The sequence below is a fragment of the Belonocnema kinseyi genome, chromosome 2 (assembly GCF_010883055.1).
Source record: "Belonocnema kinseyi isolate 2016_QV_RU_SX_M_011 chromosome 2, B_treatae_v1, whole genome shotgun sequence".
In the NCBI taxonomy this organism is placed as follows: domain Eukaryota; kingdom Metazoa; phylum Arthropoda; class Insecta; order Hymenoptera; family Cynipidae; genus Belonocnema; species Belonocnema kinseyi.
In genome coordinates, this window is record NC_046658.1 from 94,492,012 (window position 1) to 94,518,318 (window position 26,307).

At 25.4% G+C, this 26,307-nt stretch overlaps 2 protein-coding genes across 5 annotated transcripts in view; both read right to left on the bottom strand.

The window, feature by feature from the left end:
- Positions 1 to 2,276: 2,276 nt before the first annotated feature.
- On the bottom strand, positions 2,277 to 13,636 carry LOC117168180 (protein FAM177A1-like). 2 transcript variants are annotated; one of them, XM_033353635.1, is made up of 4 exons: positions 13,434 to 13,636; positions 13,242 to 13,349; positions 12,910 to 13,158; positions 2,277 to 2,661 (listed from the first exon to the last, which is right to left on the bottom strand). In XM_033353635.1, exons 1-4 carry the CDS (start codon positions 13,497 to 13,499, stop codon positions 2,656 to 2,658), a joined length of 429 nt encoding a protein of 142 aa, XP_033209526.1. In that variant the 5' UTR covers positions 13,500 to 13,636; the 3' UTR covers positions 2,277 to 2,655. The 2 variants fall into 2 exon arrangements, with proteins under 2 accessions (XP_033209526.1, XP_033209525.1); XM_033353634.1 differs by having other exon boundaries at positions 13,242 to 13,367; positions 13,434 to 13,635.
- A 6,424-nt stretch (positions 13,637 to 20,060) lies between these two features.
- The window catches only part of LOC117168552 (pyruvate carboxylase, mitochondrial), a 105,654-nt gene continuing 99,407 nt past the window's right edge, over positions 20,061 to 26,307 (bottom strand). For all 3 annotated transcript variants that reach the window (XM_033354294.1, XM_033354292.1, XM_033354293.1), the window contains one exon: positions 20,061 to 21,524. In XM_033354294.1, the coding sequence (XP_033210185.1) occupies positions 21,276 to 21,524 (249 nt within the window). In that variant the 3' untranslated portion in view covers positions 20,061 to 21,275. The remainder of the gene's footprint in view (positions 21,525 to 26,307) is intronic.

Consider the following 26,307-nt stretch of genomic DNA (forward strand, 5'->3'; position numbering starts at 1 on the left):
ATTGTCGATTTTAAGCATTACTAATTTTTAGTTTAAAATTGTTTTAAATGCATTTCAAAATACTTTAAATGAAAAATGTACGCTTATAATTAAACTTAAAAGTAGAAAATTTGTAACTGAAAGAATTTCTAATTACGCATTATATTCTGCATGATATCATAATTGAAGAAGATAAAAATTCAAATGATTATTTTAAAAACTGCTGAAATCAAACGGGGACAAATTTTTTTTCTGCAAAAATTTGTAAAATTCCCGGCGAAGAAATAAATTCACTTTCCCGGGTCAGCGGCAGTAAAATTCAAGTTTTCATTTTTTTTTTAATTTGGTAAATTTAGAAAAGTTATTTTTACTTTATCTACAATAATTTATTTACTCAAATTCACCTCTGGTTGAAAATACAACTGCTTTGTTGAAAATAAATTTTTCGAACTAAAAATTCAACTATTTTTCTAAAAATTAATTTATTTTTTGTTTTTTAAAAATTAGAATTTTAACAAAAAATTGATCTTTTTGGATGAACACTCAACTACTTGGTTGAAAATTGATATATTTTTATTTAGAAATGTATACTGTTTTTTAAAAATATATTAACTGTGTGAAAAAATCGCCTTTTTGTAGAAAATTAAACTTTGTGGTTGAACATTAATCTTTTTGGTATGAAATTTAACTATTCTAGTTGAAGATTCATCATTTTAGTTGAAAATTCATCTTTTAGGTTGAAAGTAAAATTACTTAGTTGGAAGTTAAACTCTTTTTTTTTTTTTTAATATAAAGGAATTTTTGACGAAACTTAAACTATTTTGTGAAAATTTGTTTCTTTTCTTGGTTGAAAATTATATATTTTTTTAAACTAAAAATGTAACTATGATTCCAGGTGAATATTCCACAATTTTAGCTGAAAGTTCATCTTGAAAGTTAGATTTTTTTTGTTGACAATTATTTTTTTAGGAAAGTAATTTTTTAACTGAAAATGTTACTATTTTTTTAAAGTTATTTTTGCATAATAAAGTTATTATTTTTATATAAAGGTTTTTAATTGTTCAATTTTTGGATGAAAAATCATCTTTTTTAGTTTAAAATTTATCTCGATGGTCAAAAATTCAATTATTCTAGTTAAAAATTCATCATTTTAGTTGAAAGTTCATGTTTCAACTAAAAAATGAATCATTCAATTTTTGGTTGAAAATTCATCTCTCTAGTTTAAAATTCAACTAAAGAGTTTAGGATTTTCAATTTAAGTTGAAAATTCATCACTTTGTTTGAAACTGTAATTATTTTTTTGAAAGTTGATTTTCTTAAAGTTCTTTTTTATTGAAAATTTATATCGCTGGTCAAAAATTTAATTATTCTGGTTAAGAATTCATGATTTTAGTTGAAAGTTCATTTTTTTGGTTGGACATCAGTTTTTCTAAACTGAAAATTTAATTATTTTTAAAATTATCTTTTTTTATTTGAAAATTCATTTTTTAAGATAGAAATTAATTTTCTTGTTTGAAAATGTATCTTTTTAGCTTAAACACAAATATTTCAGTTACATATTTATCATTTTAGTCAAAAATTTATCACTTTGTTTAAAAATGTAACTATTTTTTTGAATGTTATTTTTTTTGTGTGGAAAGTAATTTTTTTAACTTAAAATTTAATTATTTATGTTATTAACTAGCCAAATTTTTTAAAAATATTTGACAATATTTTCTATAAAATATTCTTTCAACATAAAAATCATTAAAAAAGTTTCAACCAACTTTCAGAATTTTTTTTTGTATTTACATAAAACCTTTAATGATCCTTAAAAGCTTCAATATCTTATTTCAAAATGTTTAAAAATCTAGTTATTTATTTTTTGAAATTTTTTCAAGCTTTAAATTAAGTTTGGATCTTTTCAAAACATCTAAAATTAACTAAAATTTTTTTCAAATCGATAATTGTTTAATTGTTATTTATGAATCAAAATTTAAAAAAAATATGAATAAAAAGTTATACAAATTACTGAATTGTAGAACCTTATAATTTATTGTTAATTTCTTTTACTTTTCTACGCGAAAATACAAGAAAAAATTAGCTATTTGTATTTAATTGCATTTTTTTCTTAAATTTTGTACATTTTTGTACAAAAAAAGTACAATTTTGAAGAAAACAAAATTACAGTTGTAAAAATGTTGCACTTTCTCGTGAAATATTTTTCCACCAGGGAATCTTTTTCGTCAAGTCACCATGTCATTGTAAACGTGGTTAAATTTCGAGAGTAAATATTACTTGCAATAATAATGGCAAAGTTTTAGCTGATGTTTTTTTTCTTCTTTTTATTAGCCTTACGTCGACAAATTGTACAAATTTAGTCACGAGTTAGACTTTTGCAAAAAGTTCTTTAAAGTAAGAAACTTGTTGCGTATTTGCTAGGTGAAATATACAGAAACGTTGTAATTGAGTACAATAAAAATAGATATTTATGGTAAAAAATATAGTTGAGAGGTCTTTTAGAATAGATTTATCAGTCCGAAGCAACAGGAGCGAGAGGACGGTTTTACCTGGATGATTTTACAAAAATATATAGCCTTCTTAGATCATTGCTTTTGGTGTTTTACACAAATAACATTTAATTGTTTATATACTGAAGCGGTGCGAATATACACTGAGTTTTGGTGCCTAGTATTTTCAGGACTGAAAATAAAAGATATTACGGGTGAAATATTGAATTTTGAGTGACAGGATTGCTACAAAATCTGGGAGACCTAGAGAAGTAACGGAATTTTAAAAAAGTTCTGGAAAATCATAAAATTGGTAAAAAGTAACTGGAATTTGTGTTTAGTCGCAACTATTTCAAAGTCTTAATGATTATTTTACAGGGGGTCTATCCTACCTGGAAACACTGGAATTGTCAGGCAAATTTTATTGAAAATTTTTTTAGTAATTTAAGAAATGAAAGTCAGGTAATTTTTTGTGATCGTGCGTAATTAAAAACAAAAATTAATATAAAATTCAGTAATAATTATTTTTCATTTTTAAAAGTAGCTTTATATTACTGTAATTAACTATGTTTTTTTTCTTCAAAATTCTGTTGTTTTTTTTGGGTTGAAATTAATTTTTTCAGCTGATACTTTAGCTATTCTATTTTTATTATTTGCAATATTTACCCTCTCTTTGCAAAAAAAAATCTTTCATATTTCTTCATTACAAATTCTAATAATTTTGATTGAAAAATCAACTTCTACACTTTTTTGTTCGACATTCTTTTTTTTGTTCATAAACTAAGCTATTTTTGTGAAAATTCGTTTTTTCCTTTGCTGAAAATTAATTTTTTTACTAAAAATTTAACTTACAGTTTAAAATTAAAATATTTTGTTGAAAATTAGTTTGTTTCTGTTGAAAATTAAATGTTATCAACTAAAAATGTAACTGTTCCAGTTGAATATTACATAATTTTAATTAAAATTTCATGTCGTTGGTTAAAAATTAATTTTGTTAACTAAAAATTTAAATATACAATTTGTGGTGGACAATTTATCTTTTTTAGTTGAAAATTCGCGTTTTTTGTTTAACTTTTTGGTTCAAAACTCAACTATTTCAGTTAAATGTCCGTACTTTTTGTTAAAAATTTTTCTTTTGAGTTTAAAATCCAACTATTTCATTTCTGGTTGAAAATTAATCTTTTTTAGTTTGAAATCCAAAAATTTGGTTGAAAAATTGGTCTTTTTAGTTCCAAATTTATATACTGTCTATAATAAATTATTTTTTTCTTAAATGTAAATCTGCTTTTAAAAAATGTTTTTTTTTTGTTAAAAATTTTTTTAAAGTGAAAATGTAACTATTGTTTTAACATTATTTTTTGAGCTGAAAATTTAATTATTCAATTTTTAATTGAAAATTTATCTTTATATTCGTCTTTTTTTTGGTATAAATTAATCTTGTTCTTTGAAAATTCAACTATCAAACTCAAAGATTCAACATTTTAGCTGAAAATTTAACTATTTTGTTAAAATATCTTTTTTTTTTAAATAATTTTTTTTAACTGAAAAATTCAATTTTTGATTGAAAATTGAGCGTTTTTAGCTCAAAATAAAACTATTTGGTTGAACATTTGTCTTTTTTAGTTCAAAATTAAACTATTTTGTTGAAAATGTCTTCCAATATTTGTGAAATTTTTGGGGAATTATTCAAATCTTTGTGAAATCTTTGGGAACTCTTTCGAAATATTTTATAATATTTATAAAATTATTCACATTTTTGTGAAATCTTAGGAATCTTTGGGAAATAATTAAAGACTTTGTAAATTTTGTAGATCTTTGGGAAATTACTAAATTTGTGAAATATTTGACATATTCAGTAATCTTTGTGTAATCTTTGGAAAATCATTGAAATCTTTGTGAAACCATTCCGAAATTTAGCAGCAATATTTTTTAAATATTTGCAAAATAATAAAAATATTTGTGAAATTGTTGAAATCTTTGGGATTTCATTAAAGTTTGTATGAAATCTTTTGAAAGTATCCGATATTTTTGCGGAATATTTGTGAAATTTCTTAAATATTTGTGAAATCTTTGGAAAATCATTGAAGTCTTTGTGAAATCTTTTGAATCTATCAAAAATCTTTGCGAAATATTTTAAATCTTTGTGAAATTCGAGAAATCTTTGGGAAATCATTAAAATATTTGGGAAATCTTTTAAATCTTCGTGCAATCCTTGAAATCTATCGGAAATGTTTGTGAATGAATTGAAGTATTTGCTTTTTTTAATTTTTGAGAAAGTATTCAAATTTTTGTGAAATCTTTGTAATCTACCAAAATTTTTTGTGAAAGAATTGAAAGATTTGTGAAATTTCTTAGATCTTTTGAGAATTATTCAAATCTTTATGAAACCTTTTTAAATTATTCGATCTTTGCGAAATATTTGAAATCTTAGAAATCTGTCGAAAATATTTGTGAAGTAATTGAAGTGTAGTGAAATATTTTTAATCTTTGCAAAATAAACTAAATTTTCGTGAAATCTTTGAAATATCATTGTGATCTTTCTGAAATGTGTATAAAATCGTTAGAAAATATTTGGGAAATATTTTAAATGTTTTCGAAATATTTGGCACTATTTGTAAAATTATCGAAATCTTTGGAAAATCATTAGTTTTCCTGAAATCTTTTGAATGTATTCGAAATATTTGCAAAATATTTCTGAGTTTTTTTTTATCTTTGTGAAAACTTTGGAAAACCATTAATATCATTGTGAAATCTTTCTAAACTATTCCAAATCTTTGCGAAATATTTTGAATCTTTGTGAAATCTTAGAAATTTTTAGGAAATAATTTTAAATCCATCTAGAATTTTTGCTAAAATTTTTAAATATTTGGGAAATCTTTCAAATATTCGTGCAATCTTTGAAATTTATCGGAAATCTTAGTGACTCAATTAAAATCTTTGTTGAATCTTTCATATATATCTGAAATGTTTGCGAAATATTAGTGAAATTGTTTTAATCTTTGGGAAATTATTCAAATCTTTGGGAATGTTTTTGAAATATTTGGTAATATTTGTGAAATTTTGGAAAAACTTGTCAAATCTTTGAGATCGTTTGGAAATATTTGCGAAATAACTGAAGACTGTAGAATTTTTTAGACCTTTGGGAAATTATTAAAATTTTTGTGAAATCTTTGGAAACATTTTCGAAATATTTTGTAATTTTTGTAAAATTATTGAAATGTTTTCTAAATTTTTTCGATCTTTGGGAAATTATTAAAATTTTTGTGAAATCTTTGGAAACTTTTTCGAAATATTTTGTAATATTTAAGAAATTATTAAAATTTTAGTGAAATCACAGGAATCTTTGGGAAATCTGTCGGAATTTGTGGAATCTTTGAAAATCTTGGTGTAATATTTGAAATATTGAGTGATCTTTGTAACATATTTTTAATCTATTCGAAATATTTTAAATCTTTGTGAAATGAGTATAAAATGTTGCTGTAATCTTTAGAAATCTTCGCGAAATATTTCTATATTTTTTTTTAATATGTGGTAATATTTGTAAAATTATTTACATCTTTATGAAACCTTTGGGGAATCATTGAAGTAATTGAAAATTCTTTTATATGTATGGGAAATATTTGTGATATCTTTGAAATATTGTTAATATATTTCATAAAATTTGTGAAATCATTAAAACATTTGTAAAATCTTTTAAATCTATCTGAAGTCTTCGGGTAATCATTCTAATAATCTATATTTGCGAAATATTTTCAATCTTTTTGATGTCTTAGAAATTTTTGAGAAATAATTAAAATATTTGTGAAATATTTAAATCTATCTGGGATCTTTGCTAAAATCTTCATGAATCAATTAAAGGCTTTGTTGAATCTTTCAAATCTATCGGAAATGTTTGGGAATTATTTGTGCATTTTTTTTTAATCTTCGGGAAATCATTTAAATTTTGATCAAATATTTTTAATCTATCCAAAACATTTTAAATCTTTGTGAAATCTTAGAAATTTGTTGGAAATAATAAAAGTATTTTTCAAATATTTTTAGTCCATCTGGAATCTTTGTGTGAAATCTTTGGAAACGTTTTCAAAATATTTATAATATTCATGGAATCATTGAAATCTTTGCGTAATTTTTTAAATATACCGAAAATTGTTGTGAAATTTTTTAGATCTTTGGGAAATTATTTATATTTTCGTGAAATCTTTGGAAAGTTGTTCGAAACATTTTGTAATATTTGAGAAATTATTAAAAATTTTATGAAATCTTCGGAATCTCTGGGAAAATATTGAAATATATCGGAAATCCGTGTGAAACAATTGAAAAAAATGTGTAATTCTTTAGATCTTTGAGAAATTGTTCAAATTTTTGTTGGAATATTTGAAAATCTTGGCGAAATATTTGAAATATTGAGTAATTTTAGTAAAATATATTTAATCTATCCGAAACATTTTAAACCTAAAATGCGTATAAAATCTATCTGAAATCTTTGCGAAATATTACTAATTTTTTTATTTTTTATATTTGCTAACATACTTGAAAAAAATGGTGAAATCTTTGGAAACCCATTAAAACATTTGTATAACCTTTTAAATCTATCTGAAAATTTTGAAATATTTGTGAGATCATTCTAATCTTTGAGAAATCATTGAAATCTTTTTGCAATCTTTTAAATCTATCAGAAATTTTTGTGAAATCTTTGGAAAATTATTGAAATCTTTGTGAAATATTTGGCGATGGTTGTGAAATCTTTGGAAAATTATTAGAATACTTGGTGAATATTTCTAAAGTCTTTAGAAATATTTAAAATATTTATTAATATTTTTTAAATTATTTGAAACTTAAGTCTATCAAAAATCTTTGCGAAATATTTGAAATATTTGTGAAATTTAAGAGATCATTCAAATATTTCGAATCTATCCGAAATATTTGTGATTTTTTTCAAATCATTGTAAAATCGTTGGGAATTTTTTCAAAATATTTGGTAATATTTGTGAAGGTTTTGAAATCTATCGGAAATCTTTGTGAAACAATTGAAGACTTTGTGAAATTCTTTAGATTTTTGGGAAATTATTTACATTTTTGTGTAATTTTTGAAAATCTTGCCGAAATATTTCAGTGAGTAATTTTTGTAAAATATTTTTTATCTTTCAGAAACGTTTTAAATCTTTGTGAAATGCGTATAAAATCTTTTTGAAATCTTTGCGAATACTTTCTCATTTTTTTAAATATTTGATAATATGTGTAAAATTATTTAAATCTTAGGGAAATCATTGAAATCTTCAGGAAATCCTTTAAATATGTCGAAACCGTTATAAAATATTGTAAATATTTTTTAATATTTTTTCGTTTATTGAAATCTTTGGCGATATTTATTAATTCGGAAAATCATTAGGATATTTGGTAAATCTGTCTAAAGTCTTTAAAAATCTTTGTGAAATATTTTTGAAATTATTGAAATCTTTGGAAAATCACTGAAATCTTTTAAATTTTCCAAAATCTTTGCAAAATAATCTTTGTGAAATTTGAGAAATTATTACAATATTTGCGAAATCTTTACGAAATCTTTTGTAATATTTGTTAGATTATTAAAATCTTTTACATATATCCGAAATATTTATGAAATAAATCTTCAGGAAATCGTTCTAATTTTTGTGAAGTCTTTCTGAAATCTTGGCAAATCTTTCTAAAATATTTGGCGATGTTTATGAAATCTTTGTAAAATCATTAGAATATTTGTTAAGTCTTTCTAAAGTCCGTGCAAAACTTTGTGAAATATACGAAATATTTTTTAAATCTTTAGAAAATCATTAAAAAATTTTTAATCTGCCTAAAATCGTTATTAAATTTTAAAAATCATTCAAATATTTGTGAAATATTTCAAATAAATCTGAAATGTTTGCAAAATATTTGTGACATTTTTTTAATCTTTGCGAAATTATTCAAATCATTGTCAAATCTTTGGGAATTTTTTCGAAATATTTCGTAATATTTGAGAAAATATTGAAATTTTTGATTAATCTTAAGAATCTTTTAAATCTATCGGAAATGTTCTTGAAACAATTGAAGAATTTGTGAAATTCTTTAGATGTTTGGGAAATTATTGAAATTTTTGTGTAATTTTTGAAAATCTTGGCGAAATATTTTAAAAATGGAGTAATTTTTGTAAAATATTTGTAATCTATCCAAAACATTTTAAATGTTTCTGAAATGCGTATAAAATCTTTGCGTAATATTTGTGAAATTTTTATAATCTTTGAGTAATTATTCAAATGATTGTGAAATCTTTGGAATTTTTTCGAAATATTTGAGAAAGTTTTGTGAAATCTTAGGATTCTTTGGGAAATCTTTGTGAAACAATTGAATACTTTGTGAAATTCTCTTTAGATCTTTGGGGAATTATTTTAAATTTAAATTTTTCTGTAATTTTTGAAAATCTTAGCGAAATATTTCAAAAATTGAGTAATTTTGTAAAATATTTTTAATGTATCCGAAAACATTTTCAATCTTTGTGAAATGCTTATAAAATCTTTCTGAAATCTTTGCGAAATATTTCTCTTTTTTTTTATTTGGTAGTATTTATAAAATTATTTAAATCTTTCTGAAATATTTGAAACATCATGGAAATACTTTTACCAAATTTATGAAATCTTTGAAATCTTCACGATTATTGAAATTTTTGACGATATTTATGAAATATTCGGAAAATCCTTATATATTTGGTAAATCTTTCTAAAGTCTTTAGAAATCTTTGTGAAATCTTTTTGAAATTATTGAAATCATTCAAATCTATTAAATCTTCCAAATCTTTGCAAAATAATTTTTTTTTGTGAAATTGGAAAAATCATTACAATATTTGTGAAATATTTTTAATATTTTTAACATATTTAACCAAATTTTTGAGATCTTTAGGAAATCATTAAAACATTTGTGAAATGTTCTAAATCCATCTGAAATTTCCTTTCGAAAATCCTTAAAATCTTTATGAAATCTTTTTAATTTTTTGTAATATTGATTAGATTATTGAAATCTTTTAAATCTTCAGGAAATTATTCTAATCTTTTTGAAGTCTTTCTAAAATCTTGATAAATCTCTGTAAAATATTTAGCGATGGTTGTGAAATCTTTGGAAAATCATTAGAATATTTCGTAAATTTTTCTAAAGTCTTTGAAAATCTTTAAAATATTTAGTTACATTTTTTAATTCAAATATTTGTGAAATATTTCAAATCTATCCGAAATTTTTGCAAAATATTTGGGAAATTTTTTTAATCTTTGAGAAATTATTCCAATCCTTTTGAAACTTTTCGGAATTTTTTCGAAATATTTGGTCACATTTGTGAAATTATTAAAATATTTGTTAAGTCTTTGAAATCCATTGGAAATATTTGCGAAATAATTGAAGACTTTTTAAAATTTTTTAGATCTTGGGAAAATTTTTACGAAATATTTTGTAATATTTGCAAAATATTTCAAAAATTGAGTAATTTTTGTAAAATATTTTTAATTGATCAGAAACATTTTTAATATTTGTGAAATGCGTAAAAATCTTTCTGAAATCTTTTTGAAATATTTCTCATTTTTTAAAATATTTGGTAATATTTTGTAAAATTATTTAAATCTTTGTGAAATCTTTGGAAAATCATTTAAATACTTTTACCATATTTGACCAAATTTGTTAAATCTTTGGGAAATCATTGAAATCTTGAGGAAATCCTTTAAATCTTTCGAAACCTTTACCAAACGTTGTAAATATTTTTTAAATGATTGAAAACTTGTAAATCTATCGAAAATCTTTGCGAAATATTTGAAATCTTTATGAAATTTCAGAAATCATTCAAATATTTGTAAAATATTTCAAATCTATCCAAAATGTTTGCGAAATACTTGTGAATTTTGAGATTTTGGGGAAATTTTTACGAAATATTTTGTAATATTTGTCAAGTTATTGAAATTTTTGTGAAATCTTAGGAATCTTTGAAATTGATCAGAAATCTCTGTGAAATAATTGAAGACTTTGTGAAATTTTTTAGGTCTTTGTGAAATTTTTTAGGTCTTTGTGAAATTATTTAAATTATTGTGGAATCTTTGAAAGAAACTCTTGGCGAAATATTTCAAAAATGGAGTAATTTTTGTAAAATATTTGTAATCTATCAGAAAAATCTTAAATCTTTGTGAAATTCGTATAAAATCTTTTTGAAATATATATATTTTTTAATATTTGGTAATATTTGTAAAATTATTTAAATCTTTGGGAAATCATTGAAATCTTTCGAACCCTTTAGAAAATATTTTAAATATTTTGTAATATTTGTTCGATTATTGAAATCTTTGGCGATATTTATGAAATATTCGGAAAATCATTAGAATATTTGGTAAATCTTTCTAAAGTCTTTATGAAATATTTTTGAAATTATTGAAATCTTTGGAAAATCTTTTAAACCTTCCAAAATAATCTTTGTGAAATCTTTTTAATCTATCTGATATCTTTGCGAAATAATTGAAATTTTTAGAAAATTCTTCAAATATTTGTGAAATATTTTGTAATATTTGTTTGATTATTGAAATCCTTTAAATCTATCCGAAATATTTATGAATTTTTTTTAATATTTCTGAAATTATCGAAATATTTGTGAAGTCTTTGAAATCTATCGGTTTGAAATCTATCGGAAATATTTCTGAAATAATTGAAGATTTTGTAAAATTTGTTAAATCTTGGGGAAGTTTTTACGAAATATTTTGTAATATTTGAGAACTTATTAAAATTTTTGTGAAATCTTAGGAATTTTTGGAAAATATTTGAAAATTATCGGAAATATTTGCGAAACAATTGAAGACTTTGTGAATTTTTGTGGAATCTTTGAAAATCTTGGCGAAATATTTCAAAAATTGAGTAATTTTTTAAAAATATTTTTAATCTCTCCGAAACATTAAAAATTTTTTCGAAATGCGTATAAAATCTTTCTGAAATCGTTGCGAAATATTTCTAATTTTTTAAAAATATTTGGTAATATTTGTAAAATTATTTAAATCTTTGCGAAATTTTTTAAATCTTTCGAAACCTCTACAAAATATTGTAAATATTTTGTAATATTGGTTCGATTCTTGAAATATTTGGCAATATGCATGAAATATTCAGAAAATCATTAGAACATTTGGTAAATCTTTCTAAAGTCTTCAGAAATCTTTGTGAAATATTTTTGAAATATTTGGAAAATCATTGAAATTTTTTTAATCTGTTCAAAATCTTTGCAAAATATTTGAAATCTTTGGAAAATCATTCAAATATTTGTGAATTATTTCACATCTATTCGAAATATTTGGGAAATTTTTTTTAATCTTTGGGAAATTATTCAAATTATTGTGAAATATTTGGTAATATTTGTGCAATTATTGAACTATTTGTCAAGTCTTTGAAATCTATCGGAAATCTTTGCGAAATAATTGAAAATTTGTAAGATTTTTTAGATCTTGGGGAAATTTTTACGAAATATTTTGTAATATTTGAGAAATTTTTGTTAAATTTTAGGAATCTTTGGATTTGAATTTGTGAAATTCTTTAGATGTTTAGGAAATTGTTTAAACTGTTGTGTAATTTTTGAAAATCTTGGCGAAATTAAAAAAAAGAAATAAGTAATTTTTGTAAAATATTTGTAAAATTATTTAAGTCTTTGTTCTACCTTTGGAAAATTATTGAAATCTTCAGGAAATACTTTTAATCTTTCGAAACCTTTACAAAAATATTGTAAATATTTTTTAATATTGGTTCGATTATTGAAACCTTTCGCGATATTTATGAAATACTCGGAAAATCATTAGAATATTTTATATATCTTTCTAAATTCTTTAGAAATCTTTGTGAAACATTTTTGAAATTATTGAAATCTTTGGAAAATCCTTGAAATCTTCCAAAATCTTTGCAAAATAATTTTGGGGAAATATGAGAAATTATTACAATATTTGCGAAAATTTTTAAATATATCTGATATCTTTGCGAAATAATTGAAAATTTGAGAAAATCCTGCAAATCTTCGAGAAATATTTTGTAATATTAGTTAGATTATTGAAATCTTTCAAATCTATCCGAAATATTTCTGCATTTTTTTTAGTTTTCAGGAAATCATTCTAATATTTTTGAAGTATTTCCGAAATCTTGGTAAATCTATGGAAAATCATTAGAGTATTTGTTAAATCTTTCTAAAGTCCGTCAAAAATTTTGTGAAATATATGAAATATTTGGTAATATTTTTGAAATCTTTAAAAAATCATTTGAAATCTTTTAAATCTCTCCAAAATCTTGGTGAAATTTGAAAAATCTTTCAAATCTATCCAATATCTTTGCGAAATATTTGAAATTTCTAGGAAACCCTTCAAATCTTTTGTAATTTTGTAGCAACCCTGGTTCAGTCTCCGTGAAAATAATAAAAAATTTAGTTAAACTATCGTACCTCATTTTTAGAAATGAGATTGTTTTTGTTGCTTTCGGTCCAGCCCCCCATTTCAAGGTCTTCTTTTCTTAGCATGTCTTCCTCGGCAGCTTTAATTCGATAATATTCGTCAATTTCAAACTGGTATTTTGGAGTTGTGATTCCGAAAAATTCAGCCAAATATTCCCCCATTGAGTCACAACCTTCTAAAACTTTTCCACTTGCCCAGGTAGTATGGTACCAAGCCCACGGCAACCAAGGCAGTTTTTTCTTTGTCAGATTGAACAATTTATCATTTATTTAGACACATCAATACAAGGTCAATAATTTCGTAGAAAAAATAAGAAACTTACAGGATTAACAGCTATTACTTCTTCTTTTTCGGTTCCTGCATCGGTTTCGTCCTCTGAATATTCTTCAAGAACTCCATCCGAAAAGGTCAATATTCTTTTAGGCTTTTTCTTCAAATTGTTGTGTTCCTGGTGAAAAGGGAAAGTTAATTCGAAGGAATTTTCCACTCATTATTCATTTCTATTATTTCTAACCTGTTTGTTGTATTCCTGTAATATTACGTTGTGAAGATCACAAGTTTCGGTGTTTGATTTCAGCATTTTGGCTTATTTGTTGAAAATTAATTGAGAAATGAGTTTATTTGGAGTATTTTTTTTTAGTTTTGACAGATTTGTCACCTGAATGCGTTCAAGGCTCAAGTTCATGTTTTAGGCAGTTTTTTTACGTCACATATGTCAGTGCAGTCATGTGACTCGCATTGATGGCGCTACAATCGATTTTTCAAAACGCGCGAATGTTTAAATGGGAGAAAAGCATATTCTTGACTAAACAAAATTTGAAACCTTTTAATCATTTTTTATTAATTCGTTTTTAAGCTTAAAAAATATCAAAAAAGAATCCTGAAGATTTTCAAACAATTTTTTTATGGTGTAGGATTTTAAAAATTGTAAGAAAATTCAATTGTTTCAAAAGATTTGGACTTTTAGCAAGATTAATAATAAATTCATATTATATACTTATTTCATTATTATTTATTTTTATATATTATTATTATTATTGTTAATTATTTTGTGTAATTTTCAAATTTAATTTTACCAAAATGTAGCAGTTTTAAATAGTTTCGAAAATAATTGAAATCTCGAGAATATTTAAAACAAGATTTTTAAAAAATGCATATTTTTAAAGATTTCGAAAGAAATCTAATAGCTGTTCAATAATTTCAAAGGGTTTCAAGAGAACAATAAAATCTTCTCAATATTTATGGAAAGATTTCAAGTAATCTTTTATTTTGAAAAATTAATTTCAAGAGAAAATGGAGAAAGATTTCAAAATATTTCCTAAAATTTTGCAAAAGAATATATATTTCAATTTACAACATTTTAGAAAAATGAGATACTTTTTTAAGAACGCTAAAAGGTTTCATGAGAATTAAAAAAAATCTTTAGATTAATAGGAAATAGAGGATTTTAAAGAATTTTAGGAAAACTGAATTTATTGGAAACGTATTTAGAAGTTTTGAGAAGATTCGAAAATAATTTTAATCTGTGCAATATTTCAAAACATGTCAATCAAAATGTAGATTTTTCGAAATTTTGAAGAAAAAAAATTAAGTTTTTTAAGAATGTTTTAAAAATTCTTTAGGTTCCTCGGCAAATTTGCAATGATTTTTTATTTTTAAAAATGGATTTTAAGTTCAGTAAGTTCAATTTCGAATTAAACAGATTATTTTGCAACCACGATTAATTTCATATAAAATAAGACAAATTTTTTACAAAATCCATGCATTTTCAATCAAACATTTGAATTTTCAACTAAAAACTATCAATTTTCAACGAAAAATGACATATTTACATTAATTTCCAACCATAAAACAAATTTCAACCAAATAGATGAATCTATGACGACAAATATGTCCGAACCCCAAGGTTTCAGGCCCAAGTCCGGTCAGTTTCAGGTTCGTTGATCTCTCCGTGATAGAGACGAAAAAAATCGAATTGGTGCGAATCAGCACCTGTGTACTTTTTACGTGTGGTAAAGTGTAGTAAGCTGGAATTTCTAAATATTGTTCTCAAATAAAGGAGTTTTGTTCGTTTGTTGAATGTAAGTATGTTTATGTACATTTATTTGATATTTATCGATTTTTAATGAAAATTTCCAATAAATTTGGTAAAAATGTGATTTTTTCCATTAGATGCATGTGAATGAAATTGAATATAGTGTGAAGTATCGAATGCCAAAAATGTCGCGAATCGTAAGCATTTCTTGTTGAAAAAAATCGAGAGATTTTTGTTATTGCATTACTTTCATTTCTCTTCCTTCATAACTGTAAATCATGCATTTGAAAATGAAAAATACTAGATTCACATTTTCGGCATGAATAATATTTTTTCATGATTGTGTGTTCTTTTAACTGCAAAATCCCGCAAAGTTTAATGGATTTGAACAAAATGCAAAGAAATGGCGAATTTTTTTCCAAAAAAGTGATTTTTAAAAACGCCGCTTTATTTCTAACAAATTATCATGGGGAAAATTAATGATTATCCAAACTTATATAGAACCATTAGTCAGCTGGAAATTTCACACAAAAAACATGTGTTCAAAATTTTTCTAGTCTCAATCTTCTTTTTTATATTCGAAATTGAAAATGCAAAAGCCAGATTCGCACCAGTGTACCTTTAGTAAGGGCCAGAAAGGAGTGCACCGTTTGAGGGTTAGTCTTTCAAGTAGGTAATTGAATTTTGAAACAAGAAGATTAGCTTGATACCTAAAGAAAAAATAAATTCAACCAAGTAGTTAAATTTTCGCTTATACACGATCAATTTTAAACAAAAAAAAGGAATTTTACCAATTTTTATTTTAAAAAAATTGATTTTCAACCAAGTACTTTAATTTTCTACCAATAAGATTAATTTTATAACAAAAAGAGACGAATTTTTGTACAATATCCGAGAATTTTTTACCAAATAGTTGAAACTTTAACTAAAAAAGATCATTTTTCAACAACAAAAAATATTTAAATTTTCAATTAACAAAATTAATTTTGAACCCAAAAAAATTTTTTTTAACTAAATAATTAAATCCTCCGCCAATAAAATCAATATGGAATCTTCAACAAAAAATGTTTTTTTTATCAAAGGAGTTCCACTTCCAACGATGTTGGTTGAATTTACAATAAAAAAATATGAATCTTCATCAAAGAATGTAATAGTTGATATTTTAACTAGGAAAGATTCTAATTTTTATTTAAGAACAAAAGAGTTGAATTTTCAACCAAGAATATGTTTCAGTAAAGAGAAAAAAAATATCGCAACCAAATTGTTGAATTTTCAAGCCAAAATGGCGAATTTTTCACAAAAAGGCTCAATTTTTTACCCGTAAATGTGAATTCTAAATAAAAACTTAATGTTCAAGGAAACATTCAAATTTTTAACGCGAAAATATAAATTTTCAACTAAAAATTTATTTAAAATAAAATAATTTAATTTTACACTAAATTTGTTAATTTTTATGCTAAAAAGATGCAATTTCTACAATGCAATTGAAGTTTCAACGAAGAAGTTAATTTTCTACAAAAAAAGTTAAATTTTTTACTGAAATTATAGAATTTTCAACGGAAAAAGGCGAATTTTCAAAAGAGAAGGGCATTTTCAACCAAAAAGTCCAATTTTGAACTAACAATGATCAATTTTCAACAGAAAATGGAATACAACAATTTACAGTTAAACAAATTAATTTTTTAAAAATATCCACCAAAGAGATGAATCTGTAACTAATTAAATAGAATTTTTTAAAAAGTTGTTTAACCATCGACCAAGTAGTTGCATTTTCAACAATCAAAATTAATTTTATATCAAACAATACGAATTTGCAACGAAATCCATTAATTTTCAATCAAATTGTTGAATTTTTTACCAAGAAGATTAATACTAAAGAATACGAATTTTTAACAATATTTATGAATAACAAAATTTAGATTCAGGACAAATCGGCTTAAAAAAAAGTTGAACAAAATGATGCATTATTATGCAAAATCCTCGCAATAAACTTGAGATGAAAATAAATAAATAATTGTCAACACATTTAAAGTTTCATATAATATATTTCATTCTTCAACAGATATCATTTCGTATTTGCGGATAAAGAAAAATTGTACAATGACGTCATATCAGTTCTCTTTGTATAAATGACTTATAGAATCCCAAATGCTTTTCAATGATCTCATAAAAGAGAAAACATACCCAAAATTTCGAAACCCGTTGAATCACTTTTCAATTCTCGCACTGGGATATTGTTTTCTGTTTGAAATAATCTAGAGTATTCAGTATAAAGAATGACATTGAATATAGGGAGATAATACGCAATAGCTTCTATCTGGCATTATGTTTGCACTAATTTTTCTAAAGGCTTATTTTTTTAAATGAAAGCAGAATTTAATTTTTGATACTCTTCAACAGATTACTTACTTGCGCAGATATTTTTTCGTCATCTTTCAGTAGAAGTTTATCAATTTTATTAAAATTCACTCATAAGTAGAGAGCAGATTGCCAAAGCTGTTTAGTTAGTTGCCGAGCGCCGCCCGGCTCTCACATGCGAGACCGTCGGCACGGCAGGGGAGGGGAAGCGAAGCAACGTGGGCGGGGACGCAGCACACAGCACACACACGCTGTTTCGCGCCCCTGTCTGCCGGGTCGACGGCCTCCGCATGTGAGAGCCGAGTTGCGCTCGGCAACTACCTTGACAGTTTTGGTAATCTGCTCTCTTCTCATGAAAGAAAATCTGTGAAAAATGAATCCATGCACTTATAAATTAATAATATTTTAATGCAAATTTTAACCTCGATTGATAAAGAAATGATTCTAACCTCCTAAATAAAAATATTTTTCAAATTTCTATTTATGTACACATTTTCATAACAAGCAGTATTAATTATTCGATGCACATATATATAATATGTATCAAACATGTTTAGTAATAAACATTTGCATATTATTGTAATGAAAGAAAATTTCGTCGACCCTGAGAAAAATGTTGTCAATTATTTAATAAAGGATCAATATTTTATCTCTGCCTAGTCGCGATTTCTAAAAATCTATTTTTGAAGCACCAAAGAATCATGCATCAACGTTTCAGTCCGCTGATTTGGATAATAATTGTATATTCGAATTCATTTTTGTACAATCATTCCTTAAATATAAAACAATAGTTCCTATGTCTTCCGACATATCACAACAATCAACAATAATAATTACATATATCGAACAAGGTCCCCTTAAAAAATGTCACAACCTTTTAATTAAAAGCAAATAAATAAATTTTACAAGCATTTTTAAAATAAAATTAAAAATGTTTTTACTGGAAGCACTATTTTTTTTATTTTGGCAATTGCTTTTTTAGGGGCCGTCCACAAATTACGTTACTAATTTTATGCTATTTTTTAACTTGCATTTTTTTTATTTGCATTTTGAATCCAATTTTTGAATTTTTAGTCGAAACAGATTTTCTACCAAAAGACAAGAAATTTTCACCCAAAAAGATAAATTTTCAACAAGACTAAAATTTGACTGCTAAACCAGTAATGATGGATTTTTAAGTAAATACATAAGTTGCCAACAAGAATAGATTTTTAACAAAATAATAAATACATGATTACAATTAAACTTTGATAGATGAATTTTGTCAAACAATTTTGTTTTTAAATTCGATCATTAAACCGGCAATGGTGAATTTTCAACAAGAAAGTCAATTCGCCTTCAAGAAAGATGAATTTTTAATTAAATAGTTGAATTTTCAACTAAATACATCAGTTTTCAATTGAATACGGAATCTTGAAATTTTAGGTTTAAAAATTGAACTAAAAAAAAAACAAATTTCGAACGAATTGAATTCAACCTAAATGACGAATTTTTAAATGATAAAGAATGGATTTAAAAAATGCAATAGTTAAATTTTCAGATAAAGATTTGTTTAAACTAAAAAAAAACTAATTTTAAAGAAAGTAAATTAAATGCTCAACCGAAGAAGTGAATCTTGAAAGAAGTAATTTTTAACAAAACTGTTGAATTTTCTACAAAACAGTTAAATGGTCAACCAAAACAGATTCATTTTTAGCCAAGAAGATTAAGTTTCTACCAAAAATAAGAATTTTTAACAATCAACGAAAATTAATTTGATAAAAACTAATCTTAAACCAAATAGATGAATTTTGATTTCAAACAAAATAAAAATGAATTTTCAATAAAAAAGTTAAACTTTAAAGACGAATTGTTAACAAGATACATGAATTTTCAACCAAGCAGTTGCATTTTTAACTAAAAAATAAATAAAATGTAAACCGGAAATGTAATAATTAAATTTTGAGTCACAATAATTAATTTTCAAAGAAAAATGACACACATTTTCATCACAATGGTTAAATTTTAAACTAAAGAGATCAATATTCAACCAAACGATTGAATTTTTATAAAGTATTTAAACTTTCAACGAAAGACATGGATTTTTACCTAAAACGATAAATCTTAAACCAATCAATGAGATTTCAACAAAAGAGTTCGGCTTTGAAGCAAGTAGTTGTATTCTCAACAAAAAAGATTAATTTTCTGCCAAGGAGATTCATTTTGTACCAAAGAAGACAAATTTCCAACAATAGTTAAAATACGTAAATCTTTAACTAAAGGGATTAATCCTCACCCAAAAAATGAATTTTCAACAAAGTAGTTCAAGTTTCAACCAACTAGTGGATTTTTTGCACAAAAAGTTGAATTTTTAACAGAATATTTCCATTTTCACCAAAATAATTAAAATTTCAACCAAACAGTAGAATTTTCAAGCAAACTAGATGAATTTCAAAACAAAAATATAAGAGAGGAAGAAGTAAAATGATTGGCCATCTCGTTTTAAACAATTTTTTTTTAAAATAGTTTAATTTTTATCTGAAAAAGATCAATTTTTTCAAATGGATTCCGAACCAAAATAACATAATAGTAAACTTAAAAAAAAAAAAATTTAACCAAAAATAGTTGGACTTTCTTATTGGGTTTTATTCATTCAGTTTGCATTTAATCGAAAAAAAACGAGAAAAAGTAGAAGTTTATTAAAAACAGGACAAAAATAATTTATAATAAAAATAATAAAAGTAGTAAATTTATTAATAAAAAAGTTATAATAATTATATTAATAATGTAGTTCGTGGATGACCCTTTGTCTCAAATTTTTTATATAGTGATATTTGGACTTGCGGGTTGTTTTTATATTTTTTAAGACTTTAATCTGGCAATGTGCCATCTCCTATTCATACAATTCTACTGATGTCTTTTTTTGGATTTTCACATATAAATATTGATCATAGCTCGTTGACACAGATTTCGAATTCGATTCGCAGCTATTAATTTTAACGAGTCTTAGGTTGTTGAGTCCATGCACCAGAATGGCCGGATCTCGAAATGGCCGGAAAGAGGCGTTGACCAATCAGAAACGTTCCGCAGAAACATTGTCATTCTTACGCCGAACTCAGCCGAAGTGTTTGAAATGTTTAAATTCGCGCCAGAAGGCGTTCCGTTCATTCCCATAGTTGTCAAACACATGAACCGGAATGACCGTAACCCGGAATGACTGGAACGTTTCTGATTGGTCAACGCCTCATTCCGGACATTCCGAGTTCCGGCCGTTCCGGTGCATGCACTGTAGACCTTAATATTTTTTGAAGTCTCACTATTAACGATAATCGATCAATAATTCGATATAGTTTTTCGAGCGAGTTCGTTTATCACTGAAGTTCACCACTTAACACTTTACAATATGCACCACAAAATAATCGTTGGACCACTGATTGAAAGTTATTTGTAAATTTGTCAAAAATCTGGAAAAAGTGCTTCATAAAATTGATCCAAGTAGTTTGAGGATTTTTAGAGATGCAAGTTTTAAAAATTTTGGTTTTCTAAAATGTAATTGACTCAAAGTCCAACGATTTTTAGTTAAGAGCGCAGCTGTCCCTTGTGGCCCCTGGAAGTCATCAGTAAATTGGACTTTATAAACTGAGGAATTTTCGAACATTTATGGCTTTTTTTTTCGTTCTGTCGTTAGGTTCGCCCGAAAGAAGAACCGAGCAGGTCCTCCGTGGTGCCGATATTTTGGCTATTTTTTTCGATTATTAACTTAAAAATATAATTTTTTTCCGAGGAAATGGCCTTTACCGGATGTCTTCATACTATTTAGATTGTAAATACAAAAAAAAAACTGAAAAAAACGGCTTCTCCGTTTGGTCGCAATTTATGAAATCCGATTTGTCGACAATTTTCAGAGGCTTTATCCCTTTTCTAGTTGAGTTTGACGAGACCAGCTCGTATCGAATATCACTTTTTTTAGCCTTTAGATTCAGATTACTCCATTGTAAGAAGAAGGTCGGCTCCTTCCAATTTCATTCCTTGATTGATGTCGAGACTTTTGATTATTCCAGCCTTGGGAGCCTGGACAACCATTTCCATTTTCATTGCGGAAAGAACGACTAAAGCTGCTCCCTTTTCCACAGAATCTCCAACTTTTACTCTGATATCGATTACTGTTCCTGGCATAGGAGCACCTACTTGGTTCTTGTCTGCCTTGTTAGCCTTGGGATGAATGTGAAGTTCCTGAAAAGGAAATTCGGTTAAATTTCAGTTTCAGATGTCGCAGGCCAAAATGTTCCCTAAAAAGGGAAAATGGTGTGATTTTTTAATGAAAATAATGGGATATAATAGCGGAATTAATTTTTTAAAATAAAATTATTTAGGTAATATATTAAATTCAATATGAACTACTTAACCCTTTGTGACCACACATGGGTCTTCGGTACCCAGAGGTCTTTTGTAATGAAATTTTAAGTACCTTAAGGCAAAGGGAGCAGGTCTATTACAACATTCCTCGATGTTTCAAGAGTTTATCTACGCTTTAGAACGTTTAGCGTGACACTGGGATTATTAGTTTATTTTTAGCAGCTTTTTAAAAATGTTGTTGGGTCAAGAGGACCCAAGTGTGGTCATTACGTTCGAAAGTGATTTTTCGGTCCAATTTTTATTTTGGTGTATATTGACTTCAGATCAAATAATAAAATCTAGAATGTATATTGAATTCGAAGTAAAACGACGCTGTACTATTTGCAGTGCAACAATAAATGGACAAACAAAGACTGGAAGTGCCTCTTGTCGCCGTGGTGTTTGCCAAGAGCACAGCGTCTCAATGTGTAATGATTGCGGTAATATAAAATTAAGGGAAGATCACTTTATTTTGTCTTAATTTCATGCCTCCTATGTTTAATTTTAAGAATTCATCAATATTTTTTAAAATTATTTGTCATAAAAAGTAATACAATAGAGTATTTTGATAAAAACGCATCCCGGTAATAAGCGTAGAATAGAGAAAAATGAATATTTTCAGATTCCAGCGCAAAAGTAAAGATTATTCTATTATTTTCAATGCGACCGCCACACAGTTTTCTATTCTCCCAAAGAGAACGTGTTTTCAATATACAGTGAAACTCTTCAGTAGGCATCCCTTCTATAGCCCTTCTGAGAATTGACGCCGAGTCACAGGTTGGTATAACAGGAGCTGCGCGGGGTCAGCGGTTGTCACTCAGGCGTGCACTGAAGCGTGAACAAACAAAAACAGAACGGGCTATAATGAGTTAGTTCCCACCAACCGTCATCCCCAAAATTGGCGCTATAGAAGAGTTTCACTGTATTTAATTCCTTCTAATTGTACCGGTAACGCACCTCACAGATATATTTTTTATTCGTCAGAAGTGGTCATATTTTGATTATATTTAATTCCTTCTAATAAGTTCACAAAATATGTGTAATAAGTTTTTTTAATTCCTTCATGCGGAATGTAAATTCTGACATTTTAATTCTCACCAATTCAACTCTGCCTCTTTAGAGTTAAAATTATTTAAATTCACACATTTATATAGATTTCTTTGTTGCATTTTTTAAGACGCTTAAATAAATTATTAAAATTTAAATAAATATAAATTTGAATATTTTTCGAATTTATAAGTTATAAAATAATTTAATAATGAAAAATAGGCTAAATAAATGCTTTCTTTAAATTTTACTAAGTCGATTGAGAGGAATAGGATTTGCACTTTTTCTGTTTCCGTTGGGGGATTTTTAGACGGAGGAAAAATCGCGTATTCATAGGAATACAAATTCTTAATTTTTCTGAATTCAACGCTTGTTACCGGGATGATTTATTTTTCCCTTTTTGCCGATACTCAATCCTCAAAATAATTATACTTTTTGAATCATCCACTGAGCTACTTTTTTTTAAGTGGTACATCTGGAGAAGACGTAACTAAATTTTTAGCCCTTAATATCGAAAATTAAAAAAGTTATGAATTTTTAAATGAAAATAGTATTTTTTCTACTTTTTGAATTCCAACATTTCTTAAAGTATACTTAAATATAATTTTTGGCAATACGACCTACATGATCTTTCAAAGTTACTTCTTGAGAAGTTCTAAAAAAATTTCGAGTATAAATATTCAATCTTTTTTTTTTAGAAATTTTTATCGCCTGGGTACTTTGGACCCAAGTGTGGTCAGCGTGTTACTCTACAAAAATGTGGTCACTAAGGGTTAAGGTAGTTGTCGTGCCAAAATTCAGAGATCTGCAAAAAAATAGTATTTCAATGATTTTAAGAAACAAAATTTTATAACTGATTTCATTTCAAATAAAAAACATGATTTAGAAAAAAATATATGGCCGCTGCGCGGGCACATTCTCATGGCGCGCTTCATGCCAAGTTTGAGCGCGCCTAGGGCGCGCTTGTATGCTCTCGCGCTTTGCACTCGTTTTCGTACGTTTAATTCGTACACTTTAAGTAAATTTTTTCAAATCTTGTAAATACTATAACTTAAATCGAAAACTGTGATTTAAACTTCTGAGGAATTACAGCCATAAATTGTAACTGCATTTTTTTCGATTTGATTTTAAAGAAAGTTCTCAAAGCAGCTACGGCTTTGACGATTACATTCTCATTACGCAACTCGCGCTTCGCGCTCGACAATTCGTATCAACTTGAAAAACTTCATCAAAATATTTTGTAAATCTTGTTAAAATCTACTAAAAATAACGTTTTAAACTTATCTTACAAAATCAAAATTGCATATTTTTGAAAATGATTCAACTTTTTGGAAATTTTGTCTAATTAAAAAATTTCATGATAATAGTTTCGAAAAACATTTATTTTACATTTATTACAACATTTACATTTAGTAGAAATTTGGATTGACATTTCCTAACCTATTAAAAAATTTGTTTTTCCTTTTTTAGAACATTTTAAAAATGTTAAAAGCATATAACTTTTTAAAGTTTTATTGAATTTAAAAATGTCATTAGGATAATTTGCAATTATTTTTGACGTTTATCAGAAAATTCGACAAAAATTTCTAAACCTCATAACAAATTTTTATTCAAATTTTGAAAAAGCTCCAACTTTCTGAACTTTTGTCTAATTGAAAAATTTAACTGATATAGTTTCTAAATATATTTGATATCTAGTGATGAATTTAAATGAAATTCTCTAATCTTTTAGAAAAATATTTATTTTTTCGAACTTTTAAACAATTTTCAAAAGTACATAACTTTTCTAATTTTCATCAAAATCAAAAATGTTATTTAGATAATTTGCAAGTCTTCTACCTATCTATAAGAAAATTTAACAAAAAATTTCAAATTTGTAAAATTTTTTTTTTTCAAATTTTGAAAATGCTCTAAATTTTTTAATTTTAGTTGGAAATATCTACTTAACGAACTTAGCCTTCATTTTGGGAAACTTAAGAAGTGTATAGAAGGCTGACTTGATTGGAAAAATCCTTCAAAAGTAGCGTGGCTACACATTCAGGTAACCATACATACATACTGAAATACAAACACACAGACAGAGACCTATAAAATTTTATAATTTTCGGATTCTGTGAGTGCTGAAACGTAAAGATCCGTTAAAAACCAGAGATCTAAAATTTGGACGATTAAATTTCACTCTTATGAATGAGAATGTAAAAATGTTCAAATTTACAACAACAAAAAAACATTAGTCTTAACCATGTTTTTTTGAATTGAATGTTTTTTGACCGTCACTTCTTACTAATTTTTGAAAAATGATTGCATTTTAATAAATGATGGCTAATGTTTTTTGGGAAAACATTCTCTAGAACTCTATTGTATCCAATTTTACAAATATCAAAATAATCTTAAAATATAATTATTTGTTAAGAAAATGTTGTAAAAAATCGTTCTAACGATTTTAGCCTAGAGAAATTTTTTTTCAAAATTGGAAACAGTTGAGTTGTAGAGAATGTTTTCCCGAAAAAATAAGCCGTCATTTATTGAAATGCAATAATTTTTTAAAAATTTGTAAACGGCGACGACGAGAAAAAATTCAATTGCAAAAAAATAGCTATAATTAATGTTTTTTGTTGTGAATTTTAACATTTTTCAGGAAAAGTAATGTTTTTCATTTGACATGACATTAGTTATAATATTTTGATTCCTAAAATCAAAGAAAAACTATTTTTTTCAGATATCTGAATTTTGGCACTGCAACTACCTTAAGATTTCAGGTCGAAATATTTTCAAAAAAAGCTTGAATTTTCAAACTACAAAGATAATTTTTTTTTTATATAATAGGTTGAATTTTGAAATAAAAAAGATCAAACTTCAAGCAAAACTATTCAACAAAAGAGGTTGAGTTTTCAACCCAAAAATATGAATTTTCAACAAAAAGAAAGTTAATTTGGAAAAAATAGTTGAATTTTCAAACCAAGAAAATGAATTTTTTAATCAGAGAAAAACGAATTTACAAAAACAAAGTTAAACCAAATATTACAATTTTCAACTAAAAAAGATCAATTTTCGACCAAAAATTGAATGATTAAATTTTCAGTTCGCAATTTAAAAAATAATCATTGTAACTAAACAATTGATACTTCAACCAAAAGAGATTTTAATTTTAAATAAAAAACAGATGAAATCAATAAAACAGACGAATTTTTAACAAAATAGATGAATTAATCCAAAAAAGACGGATTCTTAACCAAATGGTTGAATCCACGTGAAAAGCAGATTAGTTTTCAATCATGTAGTTAAATTTTTACAAAACAATGAGTTGATTTTTACATTTTAATATATAAATTTCAAACAAAAAAGTTAATTTAAAAAAAAGTTGTTAAATTTCCAATTTAAAAAGTCTTCTAACAACAAAAAAATAATTTGTTTAAATTAGTTCAACTTTCGACCAAGCAGTTGAATTTTCAACTGAAAAATATAACTTTTTTAACGAAATAGTTGAATTTTTAAAAAGCTAATTAAATCTTAAATCACACGAGATCGATTTCGAACGAAAAATAAAATAATAGGCCTAAAAAAGTACTTTTCT